The following is a 17,951-nucleotide window of genomic DNA, read 5'->3' as shown; positions in this document are numbered from 1 at the left end:
CTGCTATGTAACTGATCTTGGAACATCTGATGTTTAGCTGAAATTCACAGCATTTTAAAAACAAAAAGAAAAGCAAAAAAAAAAAACAAACAAAAAAAAAAATACTTTTAACTTTTCATTCATTTTCTACCGCTTATCCGAACTACCTCGGGTCACGGGGAGCCTGTGCCCATCTCAGGCGTCATCGGGCATCAAGGCAGGATACACCCTGGACAGAGTGCCAACCCATCGCAGGGCACACACACACACTCTCATTCACTCACACACTAGGGACAATTTTCCAGAGATGCCAGTCAACCTACCATGCATGTCTTTGGACCGGGGGAGGAAACTGGAGTACCCGGAGGAAACCCCCAAGGCACAGGGAGAACATGCAAACTCCACACACACAAGGCGGAGGCGGGAATCGAACCCCGACCCTGGAGGTGTGAGGTGAACGCGCTAACCACTAAGCCACCGTGCCCCGCTTTAACTTGTCATGCCTTTGTAAAACATATCTACACAAAGAGCATTTTGAAAATGTACACACAAATATTCCAGCCAAACAGGGCTGATGGTATGTCATAAACTGTTTGTGGAGAGCAAAAGATTAAAGAAAGAATGTAAGTTAAATAATTTATTCATCTTCAGTATCAGCTAAGGGTTGTTGGTTAGGGCTGGGGCCTGTTTCAGAAAGCAGGTTAAGTGAAAACTCTGAGTATGTTAACCCTGAAATGAGGGAAACTCTGGGTTTTCTGTTTCAGAAAGGGAGGTAAGTTAAACCCGAGAAAACAGGTTAAGTTAAGCCCGTTTCTGAAAGAGAGGTAACTTATACTCAGAGTCAGTTACCATAGTAACTTACTCTGTGAACCTAACCTGGTCGGGAGCAGGTTTTCTTCTGTAAACCCAGAGTTTCTTTCGGTCTCCTCCCCTTTTTAAAGAGGAAACGATGTTTAAACACCTCATTCATTGCCCACATTTCAGTTATGCAGAGAGTAGCAAAATGAATGTGGTATGTGGTAGCTCAGTGGTTAAGGTGTTGGACTACTGCTAAGAAGTTCAGAGGTTCAAATCCCAGGTCCATCAAGCTTTTGTGGACACAATTGCTCAGTTGTATAAAGGGGGTAAGGGGGTCTGCTAAATGCCGTAAATGTAAAATGAATGAAATGACGTGTCCTTTTATGAACGATCCTGTTGATGAAGAGTCTGTATTAATTTTTTTGAGCCCAGAGTGGATTTTTGTCACATCCCTATGCATTTTTATTTGAGCGATACCGTTTTTCTTTACAGTCAATATCCATAATCTCATCCATCCTTACATCAGCCATCGCGGCCGTGCTCTTAGCAGATGCTTTGCGTTGCCTTACGTTTCTTTGCGAATTGTAGTTTTGTGTATAACATCGGGGATGCAGAACATATTAGTAAGGCTACTGTTTGCAGAGCGGTCAGGAAAGTGTGCCTCGCTCTTAAGCGCTTTCTGACAATTTTTGTGTTGTTTCCTGATAAAATAAAATACTGTTCTTCCGGTTTCACCTCTGATATTATAACAGTTGGGAATTTACTCTAAAATAGTTCTTAATTACTAACTACAAATTACATCTTCAACCAGTCTAATTAGATTAATGTAATAATTACTATCTCTAGAAAGTATTGGTCTACTTATTAATTTGGTCTATTTACTTATTAATTACTTTCTAAATCCCAAATCAACATCAACCACTTGAACAATAAGGAGAGACAAGAAATAAACAATATACAACTGCATGAATTATCCTTGAATTGAACAAAGTGTGCAACTAGAGGGAGAAGTATACATTAAAAATATAACTTTTAAAGGTATACACACACACACACATTTTATATATATATATATACACGTATATATATATATATATATATATATATATATATATATATATATATATATATATATATATATATATATATATATATATATACGTGTATATATATATATATACACACAACAGTGGATTTAACATCAAATTTTAAAAGGTGTATTTTAAAAATGTATGTTAAAATGTATGTATATATATATTAGAATACATTTTTAAAATACACCTTTTAAAATTTGACGTTAAATCCGCTATAGTTTTATACAGCAGTGTTGCTTTTTTTTTAAATACGTGTTCATATTCTCCATACACTTGCATAAGCACTTCCGGTTCTGCTGACGAGAAATATGCAGACTATTTTTTGTCTGACGCTGTTGCCATGGTGACTCGTTATATCTTTGCTCCATTGATAATGGCTTTTTTTTAGTTGTAGTGCATGCGCTTAACTCAGTCAGTCAACTTAGAGTTGATAAAACTAACTCTTTTCAGCTGTTCTGTAACCGAAAACTCAGAGTTTCCCAACTCAGGGTTTGTCAACTCAGAGTTCAAGTTTAAACTCAGAGTTGGTTGAACCTCCTTTCTGAAACGGCCCCCTGAATTTGGAAAAAGTAAATAAAAATGAGAAAAAAAGGTTTATATGGACTGATGGTGAAATGGAACTACTGGTTCTATTTATTTTCACCATTCATAACATTGGAACAGTAACATTGGAACAGTATGATTCAGTAACAGAACAACACATTCATCAACAACACATCATATTGTGCTTCGGAGCATGAAAGTGCAAACACACAATCAAATAAAAAAAATTACAGAACACATAATAAAAGTCTAGTTAACAGCCAAACAGAGTTGTAGCTCATTTGTGATGTCATCCAAACATGAGCAATGGGTATACACAGACTCCTTTGGACACGAAAACAAACATTTATTCATATGGACAGGAGGAGAAAAACTTCTAAGTGTTGACAAAGCATGTAATTTTAATTTATAAGGCTATCCATCCATCCATGCAAAGCATTCACTCGTGTTATTTCTTTCCTGATACCGTGATACACCTCTTCTGAACAACTTTATGAATCTGCTGAGGATTCACTACAACATTACATGTTCCCTAAGGGGGTATGGATGAAGAAGCTTACACATTTTGTTCTGGCACTTAAATGGACATGAATAAATAAATTGAATACTGTCACGGAGTCACCAGGTCCTTCTCTCGCTCACCAGCATTCACATTCCCTTGAGTACTAATCAGCGCCACCTGTTCCGCATTCACCAATCAACACGCACTCTATATAGCCACTCTCAGTCACTCACTCACTCATTCAAGCTGCAGACTCCCGTTTGTTTCATTGCATTCGGCTTCGCTACCTTCGTCCTCACTTTCGGAGCGACAGTATTCGCTCCTATATCTAATTCCTCCAGTTAAGGATTTAGTGTCTCTTATTCCTGTGATATCCCCTGCGTGTGTGTTGGTGTATGCTGCAACGTTGGGGTGTTTATCACGGTTCATTTATGATATATATGTTCACGGACTTCAATAAACCTCACTCTTTTACTTACCCTGGTCTGTAGCTTGTGTATCATTACAGAATACCAGTAATGATACGATCGATACGAGGCACGATGAACATCCCAGCATCGGATCACATTCGCGAACTAGTGAATCAATGAATGAAGCAGCGTTGATTATAGCCTATCATAATGGATTGAATCATTCATTACGGATACATCTTGCCTCCTATGATGATCAAATGGGATTGGAGAGATTCATTCAACTGTCCATTCGCATGGATCATTGCTGACTAGGGTGTCTAACGATGGAAAATTCACCAACCGGTCTCCCAGCCAACCAGAGTTTGCTCCTCCAGAACCTAAACCCATGCAGGTGGAGTCCACTCATCTATCACTGTCAGAGCGTCAACGGAGAATTAATCATGGATTGTGTCTTTACTGTGGCGCTTTGGAGCATAATATCACCTCATGCCCCATTCACCCACCACGACACCCGGTGAGTGTTATCCAGTCTGAACCACCCCTTCACTCACCCTTACAAACTCCGTACACCACCCGGAGCTCTCTTGAGAAACCGGTGAGTGAAGAGGTGGAGTTCTCACTGTTTGTCGACCTGTTTCCCTCAACTGCCTTTACGACTCCACTTTACTCCAATATCAGGAGTATGCTGACCTCATAGGCCACATGAGGTCACAGTTACCTCATAGGCCATGGGATTGAGCGATTAATCTCTTACCAGGTGAACCAGTGCACAGGGGAAGGGTATACCCGCTCTCTATTCCCGAACAAAAGGCCATGGAGGAGTACGTTCAAGAGGCTCTTGCTCAAGGCTATATCCGTCCATCTACCTCCCCAGCCGCGTCCAGCGTCTTCTTTTTAGCTAAGAATTTTGTATCACCACCAAGTTCTGCTACCCCCCTCCCCTTGTCCCAGGTGCCCTGGAACAACTATGTGGCTGCAAGATCTTCACTAAGCTTGATCTAAGAAGTGCGTACAACCTGGTCAGAATCTGCTCTGGGGATGAGTGGAAGACGGCGTTTGGGACCCCAACAGGCCACTACGAATATTTAGTGATGCCGTATGGCTTAGTGAACGTGCCATCTGTCTTCCAGGACTTTATGAACCATGTTCCGGGACTTCCTGAATCAGTTCATGATCGTCTATATCGATATCAACGATATCCTGATCTTTTCCTGAAAAGTGTGAGTTCCATACCTCCCAGATAGCCTTTTAAGGTTATGAAGTACCATCGTCCGAAATTTCTATGTACGAGGGGAAGGTAAAAGCTGTTCAGAACTGGAAAATTCCCAACACCATCAAAGAGCTTCAATGCTTCCTGGGATTTGCTAACTTCTACAGACAGTTTATCCACAACTTCAGCCTCATAATCACACCCCTCACCTCACCCCTCTGAGGTAAACCGAAATCTCTGTTCTGGTCTCCCTTAGCTACAAAAGCATTTGAAGAGCTGAAAGAAGCCTTCACCCAAGCTCCGGTCCTCATTCATCCCAATCCACAACTTCCCTTAGACGCCTCGAAGTCGACACATCCACTACAGGTGTCGGGGCAGTTCTTTCACAATCCCACAGTAAAACCCAGGTACTCCAACCATGCCTGCCGCAAGTTCACCCGGCAGAGGTCAATTATGACATAGGCAACCGTGAACTCCTAGCCATAAAACTTGCACTAGAAGTATGGAAACGCTGGTTAGAGGGCACCAAATCCCCATTTACAGTTTTCACGGATCACAAGAATCTACTATATCTCCGAGACACTAAAAGGTTGAACCTTTGTCAAGCTCGATGGGCCTTGTTCTTCACTCGCTTCAACTTCACCATCACCTACCCTCCAGGAGTGAAGAACAAGAAAGAATTACAAATACATTCCACACTCTTTGTATTTAGGAAAAAATTGGCTTAGGGCTGTCTATCTATCTATCTATCTATCTATCTATCTATCTATCTATCTATCCATCCAGAGTTGGAATGTTCCTTCCCATTTTAAACATATCTTTTTCTCTTTCCTTTCTTTACTCTAAGCTGTAACTACTTTATTAAACTGCTGACATTTACAACATTACAGAGTTGAAATGAAAAATCAATTGATTGCCTGCAGGATGTTTTTACAACTTTGTTAGCACATTAAATGGACTCTGAACTAGCAGCCAAACACAATCAGCTATCTGCTGTAATTTCAAGCATACTACTTTCAAGCAGGAGCACATGCATAACCTGAAATGTTGTCTTATTATGCTATTCCTTTTGCAGAACATTGGAAAGTATCGGGTGGATTAAATAAAATATATACAAAAAATATATTGTTTTTTTATGTACAAAAACAAGGTTTCCGAATGCAGTTTCTGAAGTAACCTGAATTGCACATATTTGTGTTTTAACATACATTCACCCTTTATCCAGTATATAGGTACACTATGGTATACAAGTACTGGCTCTGTTGCTATGCACAATTTAAGGTTCTCAACCTTGTCCATTAAAAGGACACAACAGGCCATATCTTATATGTGTGGTGGAGATTCTCGGTGCAAAATGAAGATAACAGCATGTCTCAGGTTAATTGGTATTTCTGGGACCTTAGAGTCCAGAATAAGTTGAGAAACAGCCCACTAACTGAAAAGATCTTATGACAATTATATACTGATATTGGTCACCTTCCAGTTTCAAGCCCATTTGATCTTGAACTTGACTTGGCCTTGACCATAAGTCTCTAAATGATAATAACTCAAAGGAAAATTCTAGGTGAATATGGTTAGGACGAATATGAAGATAATTCAAAAATAAAAGTCTAGATGTTAGTCTTAGTTAGAGCACTGCTATTTTATTCACAGATGTGCAACACTTGTTCGTGTACCTATAAAGTTCCTAAATGTGGTATGTTTTCTCAATCAAATGGCTAAGCAATCATTTTTGTTTGGAATTTAGTAACTAGCAATCAATGTATGTATTACACTATGATTACATATTGGGCTGTATTCAGAGTTGAGTTACTCAAAAATAATGATTTTTTTTTAAATATAGAAATTGTGCACTTGTGAATTGTGTGTGGGAAGGGTTTAATTCTGCCCTTGGAAGTGAGATCAACCTAAATGTAAAATATAATGTTACCATATTTTTTTCTAAACTGGATTTCTCATGATATGTCACACAGTGTTGCAGATCTAACAGTTTGACAGATGAATGTGCAAAACTACATTGTAATTAGTTCCATAACTATATGCAAAAGGTTTCTTGCACATTCACCTCTTTGTGTGTTTATTAAGAAAACTGTTATATTACTATTGACATGATGAAAATGATGAGCACCGGAGTGTGTATGGACTATAGTATAATATATAGGATCCTATAGGATATACTAAGAAAAAATACAGTGCTTCACGTGTGCTTTTCATGATGTTGTGGAGCATTAGTATTGGCCATTTCATTGCTCAAATCATATATCAAGCTTAATGTTGCTGTCATAGACTTTTTGCATACAGACAGAGAAGACAGTGGTGATAATTAGGGAATATAATTAGGTTTTATCTGTCTTAGCAATTGCTTGTTTTAGTTACAGATTACCATGACGCCTTGCAGTTATTACAGTACACAAAACAAGTCTTAATTAGCCACAGCTTGATTAGCAACTATAACCATCCCCCAATCCAACCACCCTCACCCACAGTTCTGCTGCAGCAACCCATTTCTACATTGCCATAGCAACAGAGACTTATAGCACTTTAATATAGCATATCGACAGTCCTGAAACCAGCAGCATTTCAAATAACTTCACATTCCTGATTTTCATTTTCTTTTGCAGATCAACAGTACCCTTTCTTATTTCTTTTGATTGCACAATGCAGAATACAGTTCATTCATCAAATAAAAATGCTCATAATAAAAGTGGTACAAGATAATACAGTTCTTAAATCCATAATTTCTGTTTGAGATATTTCATATTTGTGAAATGTGGCCCTCTAAAAGTTTCCTTTGAACAAACAAACAAACTAATAGTTGTGTTTTAATTATGATTAATAGGGGATGTTTTCTGCTTTGTTAATTATTGCTAAAATGTTTCTTATATAAATAAAACATCCAAACATGACACAATCAGCCTAGCCTGTTAAGCTTTCCCACAGCTGCTTTCAACAGCTGTTCAACTTAGAAAAAAGGTAGCGGAGAGAAGGTGAAGGTAGATAAAGGAAAAATGAAACTGACAAAGTAGAAATACAGATTAAAAGGGAAACTTTATGAAATAAGAGTAACTTGAGTGAACATTTAGTTATAATTTTAGCTGTTTGGCATACAGAGTACAAATTCAGTTCAATTGAATTCATTTCAACGTATTTTTATAGCGCTTTTTACAATTCACATGATCTAAAAGCAGCTTTACAGAAGTATAGAAACAAAAAACAATATTACACTTAAAAATAAGTTACCAGTTATATCTCTAACATATATTATCAATGAGCAAGCCTGATGCAAAGAAAGGTAACCCATACTCATTTGTGACACTGGACAGGAAATAATGTAAATGCATATAATGTCCTTTCTACAACAGTTTATAGTTGTGCAACAGAGAGCTCCTGAGGAACTAATGGGTCACCTATGATTTAGTGAATGCTTTAAAAAAATCTTTACTTTTAGGGATTTTTAGTGCTTACTTTACAAACTTTTCCAGTATTTTTAAAAGAAATAAAAATAGTAATACTATTACAAAAATAAACTTTCTTTTTTATATGTGTACTGTAAAAAATATGAAAAAACTGTAATTAAATAACCATAAAGTTTCCATTTGATTTACATATATAAAACATTTAGTGAAAAGGTATGTAAAAAGTATGTTAAAATTTACAAATGTCTTAAATATTTTTTAAAATATTTTAAATATTTATTGTTTTTGTTACATACCTTCTTAAGAACAAGGTACCTTAAACTGTTTATTTACAACTCCAAGAAAAACAAAGACAAAAATGTGCCAAAATCATAATAATAAGTAATAACTAGAACATACATTTCCTGAAGAAAATGTGAATGGTGCTTGCACGTGGCAAGTTCCCCTCATCGTGCTGAGTGTTTTGATATGTCACATGTCCATGTTGTAAAACGTTTTTTGATTTTGCATATTTTGGGGGCAGGGCTGTGGCACAACCGGAAGGCCAGTCAGTACAACAATTTAAAAGTTTGTTCAGAGTATCACCCTAAAGGAGCTGGTCGAGTTTGGTGTAGATAGTTCAAAAGCTTGCCGAGTTATAAACCTCCAAAGTTTATAATGGGAGTCTATGGGAAAAAAGGCCAATTTGAGACCCGGTACCGGAAGTACCAGTACTCGGATCGCTTATAAAAGTCATAGCACACCTCTCCTCAATGAGCCGGTCGATTTGACACCTCATTCATGGGTCTAGGACAAAAGCTGCGGGACAAGTTATGCGCCGAAAAAGTGTCCGGAAGAGTATGCACAATAGTAAGAATGTTGCTTTGCACGCACCATTAACTAGAATGTACATTTCCTGAAGAAAATGTGAATGGTGCTTGCACATGGCAAGTTCCCCTCATCGTGCTGATTGTTTTGATGTCACATGTCCATGTTGGGCTAATATTTTTTTCACGTGACATGACGTGACCAGAATACACGTGAGGCAGTTCCCCTCATTGTGCTGAGTGTTTTGATATGTCACATGTCAATGTTGTGCAAATTTTTGATTTTCATGGAATTTCCCATTCATTTCTATGGGATTTTTTTTGCCTGCTTTTTCGTCCACTGTGCGAACATCGTTTGTTGGAATGCTTATAAAAGTCATAGCACACCTCTCCTCAATAAGCCAGTCGATTTGTCACCTCATTCATGGGTCTAGGACAAAAGCTGCGGGACAAGTGACGTGCCGAAGTTTTGTCCGGCACAATAACAAGAATGTTGCTTTACATTTCCTGAAGAAAATGTGAATGGTGCTTGCACGTGGCAAGTTCCCCTCATCGTGCTGAGTGTTTTGATATGTCACATGTCCATGTTGTGCTAACTTTTTGATTTCGCTTACTTTGGGGGCGGGGCCACACGTGACGTCATCAAAATACACGTGAGGAAGTTCCCCTCATTGTTGTGAGTGTTTTGATATGTCACATGTCCATGTTGTAAAAAGTTTTTTGATTTTGCATATTTTGGGGTCGGGGCTGCGGCACAACCGGAAGGCCAGTCAGTACACCAATTTAAGATTCAGAGTATCACCCTAAAGGAGCTGGCTGAGTTTGGTGTAGATAGTTCAAAAGCTTGTCAAGTTATAAACCTCCAAAGTTTATAATGGACGTCTATGGGAAAAAAGGCCATTTTGACACCCGGTACCGGAAGTACCGGTACTCAGATTGCTTAGAAAAGTCAAAGCACACCTCTCCTCAACTACACCTCACACCTCTCCTCAACTACGTGCCGAAGTTTTGTCCGGAAGAGTATGCACAATAGTTGCTTTGCAAGCACCATTAATAATAATAATAATAATAAGAAGAAGAAGAAGAAGAAGAAGAAGAAGAAGAAAGAAAGAAACCAAATAAAAACACTTCCTTATCTTTCATCCTAGCCACAAAACAGAGGAAACCTGGAATAAAAAAATGGTGCCCAGCTCAATACAGCCTAAATAAATAAACAAATAAACAACCCGTAAGCAAATCTATTCTTCAGTAGCAACAAACGATACACAAAAATAAGACTCTCTGACACCAGATGAAATACTGTTGACTGTTCACTGTAAACTGAAACTGTTACGTTCTAGTTTAATACTTTTAATACATTTTAAAATTAGATTAATTTATTGACAATTAACAGATGTATTGGTTCTGTAATTTCACATAGATTTGTTGGTTATTTGGCAAAGATCTTGTATAATTATAAATGCTAAACCTAACTAAATCATTATAAATAAAATGAATATATCGTCGCTGTCGGGCGAAAACCTCGTATGTCCAAATTTGGTCAATTTCATATTTTTTCACATATCGAAGCTATTGGTCAGTCCCCATGTGGGTCTGTTATTTTTACAAGTTATTAACCAATCTAAAGTCTTGAAAATAGCTTGAGCACAAATCTCATAACTACATTGGACACTTCAACTGTCCACCTCTTCCTCACTCTGCGGGAGAGCTTCGCGGCATATTTGTCCTTAATAAGAGTCGCAACGAATCAACACGTCTTCTGAGGTAAATGTCTTCAAAACCCCCGCTAGTTCTGGTGCTCGTCTGAGGACAGGAATTTAGCGCAAGACAATCCACTGCAATGCGGACTAAACCCTGTGCACTGCAGATAAGGTACGCCGTTTTTTTAATTTCCTGAAAAATAACGGTTTTGGAGATACGAGGATTCTGCCTGACAGCAACGATATGTGCTTTTATCAGTGTATAATATCCATAATAATTAAATAACTACTGTATCAACACCTTCATGCACAACTTTCACAATTTTTTACTCAAAAGTGAAAAAAAAAATCACATTAATCATTAATAATCTGAAATATTTCCAACAGCAGTGACACAGTCAGGAAAAGACAAACTATGATGTACTTTATGTACACTTTAGAAGAGATTCTAAACATAACAAATGTGAACTAATTGTTAGGAATTTCACACAATATTATGTTTTGTAGTGGTGCAACTGTTTTATGTTTAGGTCTGTTGGTCAACAGAATTGTGTTGAGGAATATAAATATGTGATGGCTATTTAAGAGCTGTTATTGTAAAGCTAAATCTCTTCATTCTATAATTTGTCATTTAACCACAATGGTAGATTGTAGGCCAAGCATTTTCTGTAGTTTTAAGTAAATTACAGTTTCAAATGATATGTAAGGAAGTGCTGCTTTTCACAAATTAATGCCTACTAGGAATTCCCTATGTGTGCCGAGCAAGGCAAGCTAAGCATTATGGCACTTACCCCTGCTTTTGTTTTATGTTTTCATTGCTTTTTATGTTGCCATGTGTGTTTTGGTTGGATTCATGTCTTGAATCTGTCCCTGTTTGTGCCATTGATATTTTTTCTTCCATGTGTGCCATGATTAATCTCACTTGTATTCAGTTTATGTTCCAATTTATGTTTCTATTTACACCCTTTCCAATATTGAATTCTGCCTTGACCATGAACTATTGTTTGCACCTTGATCGATGACATACAGTTTTTGAATTTTGACAATGCCCATTGAATTGAATTGAATACCCATTTTAACACAGAATGATATTTTGCAATTAAATTTTACTTGGGTTATGATGTATAATTAACAGTATATGTAATATTATAATATAGATATGTAATTTTTTTTGGTTAAAAAAACATTGCTTAAACATTTTTTAAAAGGTAAATCAATACGTTTTTATACATTTTCATTGCTTTTTATACTTGATAAGATCTAAAATCTTTCTATGTACAGTCTAGTTCTAAACACCATAAACAGATTTTAATTTTAAAAAATTATAAAATATATTTTTTTCGGGGGATGTATGTTTTTTTTTTACTGCTATTATACATTTTCATTCATTAATTCAAGTTTTTTTTTAATAAAATTATATAATAGCCTTTATTATACATTAAAAAAATGTGTAAAATTAAAGCTAGAAACTGTATAATTTATAAAAATAAGTGTATATCTATAAGATTTTTTCTTATAAACCTCTACCTTACCCTGTCATAATTTGTCATTTTGTATCACGCCAGAAAACGGTACTAAAAAAACACCAGTTATCATTCTGTCTAAATTAGAATATCTCAGTTGTTCTAGACAATAATAGTATTTTTTTTAATACTGTGATCTTTAAAGGTACCAAATATCAACAATGTAGCAAATGCTGTCACCTTTTTACAGAAACTATTCCTTTTTGCTCACTCTCTCTTCCTCACTTGCTCATACTGGGTCACAGCTGGTGTCATTGCTCAGGCTCTGCTGGATGCTCAGTCAACTGCTATCAATCCACACATAGCTACAGGCAGCCTCAACACACACACACACACACACACACACACACACACACATACACACACCCCAAATGTTGACACTGAAGAAATTAATCTTTGGCTAAACAGTTCTTCATTTTGTGATGATAGCTCTTCAAATGCTTCAAATATTTTTAAAGTAGTTTTTCTTTATAATCATTCAGGCACTCAAGATATTCACGTTCCCAAAGATTCAAGTATAAAAAATACTATTCCAATTTTGGAAGTAACTCTAAATGCTTGAAAGTTTAAATCAAATGTATAATTACAGTGTGCACCATTGACATATCCTTTTCTGTTTCATTAACAGTGGATGGCTGTACAGACTGGTCAGTGGACTACTTAAAATACAAAGTTCTTCTTGGCGAACCAGTGAGGATTAAGTGTGCATTGTTTTATGGATATATCCGAGCAAACTATACCCATGCCCAGAGTGCTGGCCTCAGTTTGATGTGGTACAAAAGTGTGGGCCATGGGGACTTTGAGGAGCCCATCACATTTGACGGAATCAGGATGAGCAAGGAAGAGGATTCCATCTGGTTTAGACCAGCTGAATTACAAGATGTTGGTCATTACTCTTGTGTGCTACGGTAAGCAGCAACCAAATCTTTGGGAAAGCATTATTGTTGTTTATTTTTTAGCCTTTAAAATGTCATTCCTTTGTTTTATTGTTTACTGTTTTGTGATCTAATTATTATAGTTTTGTTTGAGCTTGAGCATCTCTGCACAGAAAAAGTCAACAAACACGGAGTTGGTAATCAAAGCTATATAACGAGTTGAGAGATAACCACTGTAAACAATTACAGCATTTGGCAGACACCCTTATCCTGAGGGACTTACATTCATTATATACAACTAAAGAATTGAGGGTTAAGGGCCTTGCTTAGGGGCCCAGCAGTGGCAGCCCTGGGATTTACTTCCCCTAGAGGTCCGGACAGCTGAATCACTGGCTATTTTCAAGCGGCGGTTGAAGACCTACTTATTCAGGAAACACTTCAACTAGCACTTCTTTCCTTATCTTTTGCATTAAAAAAAAATAATAAAAAATAAAAAAAAACTCAACATTTGACACTTTTTCATTGTAACTTTGAACAAATGTTTTAAACTCATGGTATCTTAAGTATGTAACCCAGTGAGCCAGCATTAATGATTCAATGTTAGAGATTTAAGCACTTATCTATGTCGCTCTGGATAAGGGCGTCTGCCAAATGCTGTAAATGTAAATGTAAATTTAAACTCACAACATTAGAATCAGTAGTTACACACCTTAACCACTGAGCTATTCACCTCTCTATGTAAAGACATGTATCTGCTTATTTTGATGCATTTACCATATAACTGACTAACAAAAATTGACAATCAAAAGTTCTCATTTTTTTCATTCTTTTTCTTCTCTCAGAGTGGTGCACTTTAAAAGTGTTATTGAAATACTGGTATCAGAAATCAGGTTGATTTTAAGTCATCCTATAATATTATTTAATGCCTTTTTAATTTGTAAAGCCAGCGAGGTGTGACAGAATCCCTCTGCCCTATCACTGTCTTTTCTCACTCATTTCATCCTTACATTTAGTCAGCTTTACTCAGAGTTGTGGTTGAACAAGGTCCTGAAAAAACTGGGTGTGAGGCACACTCTGAGTACACACACATTCACACCTAAGGGCATATTAGTCAATCCACTTACATACATGATTTTGGAAGGCAGGAGAAGTCCAGAGAACCTGGAGTAAACCTATACAGACATGGGCAAAACTTGTAAAGACATGCAGAACTCTGTAGGTACAGTAGGAACCCAAGTTTAGGATAGAACTGGGGGCCCTGGGACTGTGCAGTATCTACTTGCTGTTCCTCCCACTGTAATGCATTATTGAGCCATGAAAAAACTCAGGATTTGCATATGCATTTATCTGTTTGTCAAATTTTGTCATGGGAATTTGTTCTTATGTATTTTGTCTGTTTGGCTAGCTAAGAACTCTCCACTGTTCTATTCCTTCACTTGTAGAACTGATAGGACAAAACTGAATCAATTATAGGTCTTTCAGAGTTGGCCGTGAATTGAAACCCTCTGGAGTGTCTTTGACTGACCTGCTGCTCTTTTCAAAACTGCAACAAGACACAGAGAGCACTAAATATTGCTTTTAAATGATTTTGTAAAATATCAGCATGGTATAATCACACCTTTTTATTGAGACTGAGTCACTGGTGGCCTGATATGTCCTTAGGCTTCATCTTTATTGGTCTCAACAAGGAGAGACAATCTGCAACAGTTGAATATAAAAGCTTATCACAGTGTATATATTGCTTTTGCAAATTGTTATTGAAGTGAAATAAAATAAGGGCCACTAATCTCCCTATAAACTGATGGAATCAAATACATTGCTGGACAAAGACTGAGATAAAGTTGATATTTCCCTTATTTGATATTGGGTAAGGAGCAGTATAAACTGTCTAACAGTTTGTATGTATGCCACAAAATGCCATGTTGAAATGTATGTTATGAGTAGTAAATACATTATACACAGAAAAAGATGAAATCCTTTTATTACTTTATTAAAATCTATTATCAGTTTTAATAGAAAAAATGTGAATTATATTAAATTAAGCCATAAGCAGACCACTGCTCATCCCTTAAAACAAGGACGCATTTTCTTTACAATTAAAAATACTGAAATAAAAAGTTATTTATATAACATTCCGCATCCACATTAATATTCAATAAACTTGATTTAGTATCTCATGACTATATTAACTTGTCTGAGCAATGAACACATGGAAGCTCCGAACTACACTACTTTGTCACGTGTTTGTTGTAAACCTTAAAGTTCTGTAGACTCTGTTTCTTTGTATAGCTTTTTTCATGTGTGTCAGGACTCTGCCCGGACTTTGGCCATATGCCTTTTTGTTTATGTTCGGTGTTCATGTGTCTGCCCCGCCCTTGTCTTTTCCTCCCCGCCTCTGCATACCTGTCCCTCATGTGTCATGATTATTTGTATTATTTAATTGAGCCGCATTGCCTTGTGCAGCGCGGAATCCTAGTGTCTTCTGATGTCTTTGTCTGGTTCGTCTTTGTCCTGTTTCGTGTTTTTTAAGTTAATAAATCCTGTTTTGTTTAGCTGTCCTGCATTTGGGTCCATTTTTACCCCCGCGTCCATGACAATGTGTCACCTGGTTTGTTCCTGGTCTAGAGACCATGTTCATCTTTAAATTCTTGTTTTGGTTATTTGTTTGTGTTTCACTTAATTCAAATAAAAACTACCATACCTGACAGAAATCTAGACCATCCTTTGGACTGATATAATCAGATTGACATCATTTTCATATCCTTTATGTTTCTGCATCTGTTATGTTACTAAGTCAGTTATTTGTTTATTTGATTATACAAAAATTGTTATTTGTCAGTTTGGCACTCTGACTTGGCACCTGTCTGTGTTTCACTCTCTCATTTGTCTAGTCTAGTTTATGCACACTTTTTCCTAAATTTTTTTGGATTGTATGGCTGAGTGGGTTTTAATAAAATCCATAATCCTTTACCATCTGTCTACTGTGTGTGCATACATGATTTTTGTTACCAACCTAAGGTCTTAAGTTTGAAATAATTAAATACGTTCACTGTAATATATGGGGGTTAAAAATGATAAATTCACCTCTCAGTGTGCCACTGTAATCTTCCATATTCAGGCTGAAAATAGGGTGTTGGAATCATTTGTGTGTAGCTTTACTCACAAATATTGAGACTAATAAGGGATAGCAATTATTTGACCAGAACTGCAAGTATTAATCCTGCTCTGTATTTGTGCCTCCACCTCTCTTCTCACAGGTTGCTTAAAGATTTGGTGCTGCTCTGAAGGCTAGCGGTTCACTAGGCAGTGACAAGGGGCAGGAAAAACAGTCTATTTATCTCCACTGCATTACACTGATAGAGTAAAGTGATGGCTCAGATTTCTCCTTTTCAGAGCTATAGTACAGTGCCGAAGTGAGATATGTCAGAAAAAGGAGGATAAATCTGATCTTGCCACAGAAAAAGTGTGACAGATAGTGACTGAGCCGAAGACATATATCTCTTAAATGTAAGATGTCTGAGTTGATAAAATTTAGTAAATCCCTGCCAGACATCACTCCACTTTTTTAGTTCTTCTTTTCTGTTAGCTTTTCAATCCCTTACTTAGTTTGAGAGGCTAAAAAAAGAAAATAATGTTACACGCTATTCCCTTTATAATTGAACTTTTTCTCTGAATCAGAATGTTGCAGGTACCTTTGAGGAGACATTGACAAACCAGAATGAAATAAACACAGAGCCAAACCATCATATACAGTTGAGGCCAAGATTATTAGCCCCCAGGAATTTTGGAACATTTCCTAAAGTTCTTTCCGATGTTTGCAGCATTGATAAATCTTGATATAATCAAACATTCACCAGTGCTATACAGGAGTGGTTTGAAAGCTGATTGATTAATTAGGCTTGCTTTATATCAAATATAGTGAAAATGGGGTGGTCAAAAATATTATTATTATTGCTTTTAAAACACACCTAATGAATCAATCAGCTTTCAAACCAGCTTTACTTTACTCAAACAGCTGCACATCACAGCCAGACTAAGGTTTGCCCGTGAACATTTGAAAGGTAAAGATGAGTTTTGGGAGTCTGTGCTTTGGTCTGGTGAGACTAAACTGGAACTGTTTGGGCACATGGATGTTGCTTATGTTTGGCGCAGAAAGGGTGAGGCCTTCAACCCTAAGAACACAGATCCCACAGTTAAACATGGTAGTGGGAGCATCATGCTGTGGGGCTGTTTTGCAGCTTCAGGCACAGGGAGCCTTGTTCGGGTTCATGGCATCATGAAAAAAGAAAATTATGTTGACATTTTGAGGGATAATATGCAGAAATCTGCTCCTAGTCTAGCCTTAGGTCGTCGCTGGGTCTTCCAACAAGACAATGACCCAAAGCATACTGTACATCAAAATTGGTCCAACAGTTCCTGAAGGATACCAAAACTAAGGTCCTGGAGTGGCCCGCACAGAGCCCAGACCTCAATCCTATTGAGAATCAGTGGCAACTGATCAAAGTGAATGTCCATGCTCGGAAACCACGTAATTTGGACCAGCTGGAGCAATTTGCAATGAAAGAATAGGCTAAAATCCCTCAGGAGACATGTGCCAACCTAGTAAAGAACTACTCTAAGAGGTTGTTGTCAGTTGTGGCTCAGAAAGGGTACACTATTGACTATTAATGACCAGGGAGCTAATAATTTTGGACGTTTCATTTTTGCCCTTTCTTGTTTCAACTCACTATTTCAATTAAATATCCTAATCAAACTTAGTGGACATTTTGTCTTTGTTATTTTGGAAACAAATACACTATAAAACACTTGTTGTTAATGGTCATTTCCATGGAGAAATCAAGAATTTTGTCTAATTTCATAAGGGGGGCTAATAATTTTGACCTCAACTGTAAGCACTCTATATAAACAATTCTTATAGAAAAATTGCTAACATAAGCTAAACAATGTTTATCATTTACTAACTGTAACTTTTTTAGACAGTTATGAAGGGTTACATTAAAAACCTTTTCAGAGGATAAAAACTTTTGTAGTTGCAGTCCATACTCATTTTATTGTCTTTATTAATGAACTAAACTAGCAAACAACCTCTCCA

General features: G+C 37.0%; 1 protein-coding gene across 1 annotated transcript in view; it reads left to right on the top strand.

Moving 5' to 3' along the window:
* LOC132839025 (interleukin-1 receptor accessory protein-like 1-B) overlaps positions 1-17,951 on the top strand; it is a 331,182-nt gene that overhangs the window by 87,490 nt on the left and 225,741 nt on the right. Inside the window, exon 3 of the mRNA XM_060859755.1 lies at positions 12,613-12,892. Within this exon, the coding sequence (XP_060715738.1) occupies positions 12,613-12,892 (280 nt within the window). The remainder of the gene's footprint in view (positions 1-12,612; positions 12,893-17,951) is intronic.

This window comes from Tachysurus vachellii, chromosome 23 (genome assembly GCF_030014155.1).
Source record: "Tachysurus vachellii isolate PV-2020 chromosome 23, HZAU_Pvac_v1, whole genome shotgun sequence".
Classification (NCBI taxonomy): Eukaryota; Metazoa; Chordata; class Actinopteri; order Siluriformes; family Bagridae; genus Tachysurus; species Tachysurus vachellii.
Note: the sequence above shows the minus strand (reverse complement) of the source record. Positions and strands in the feature narration are given on the sequence as shown.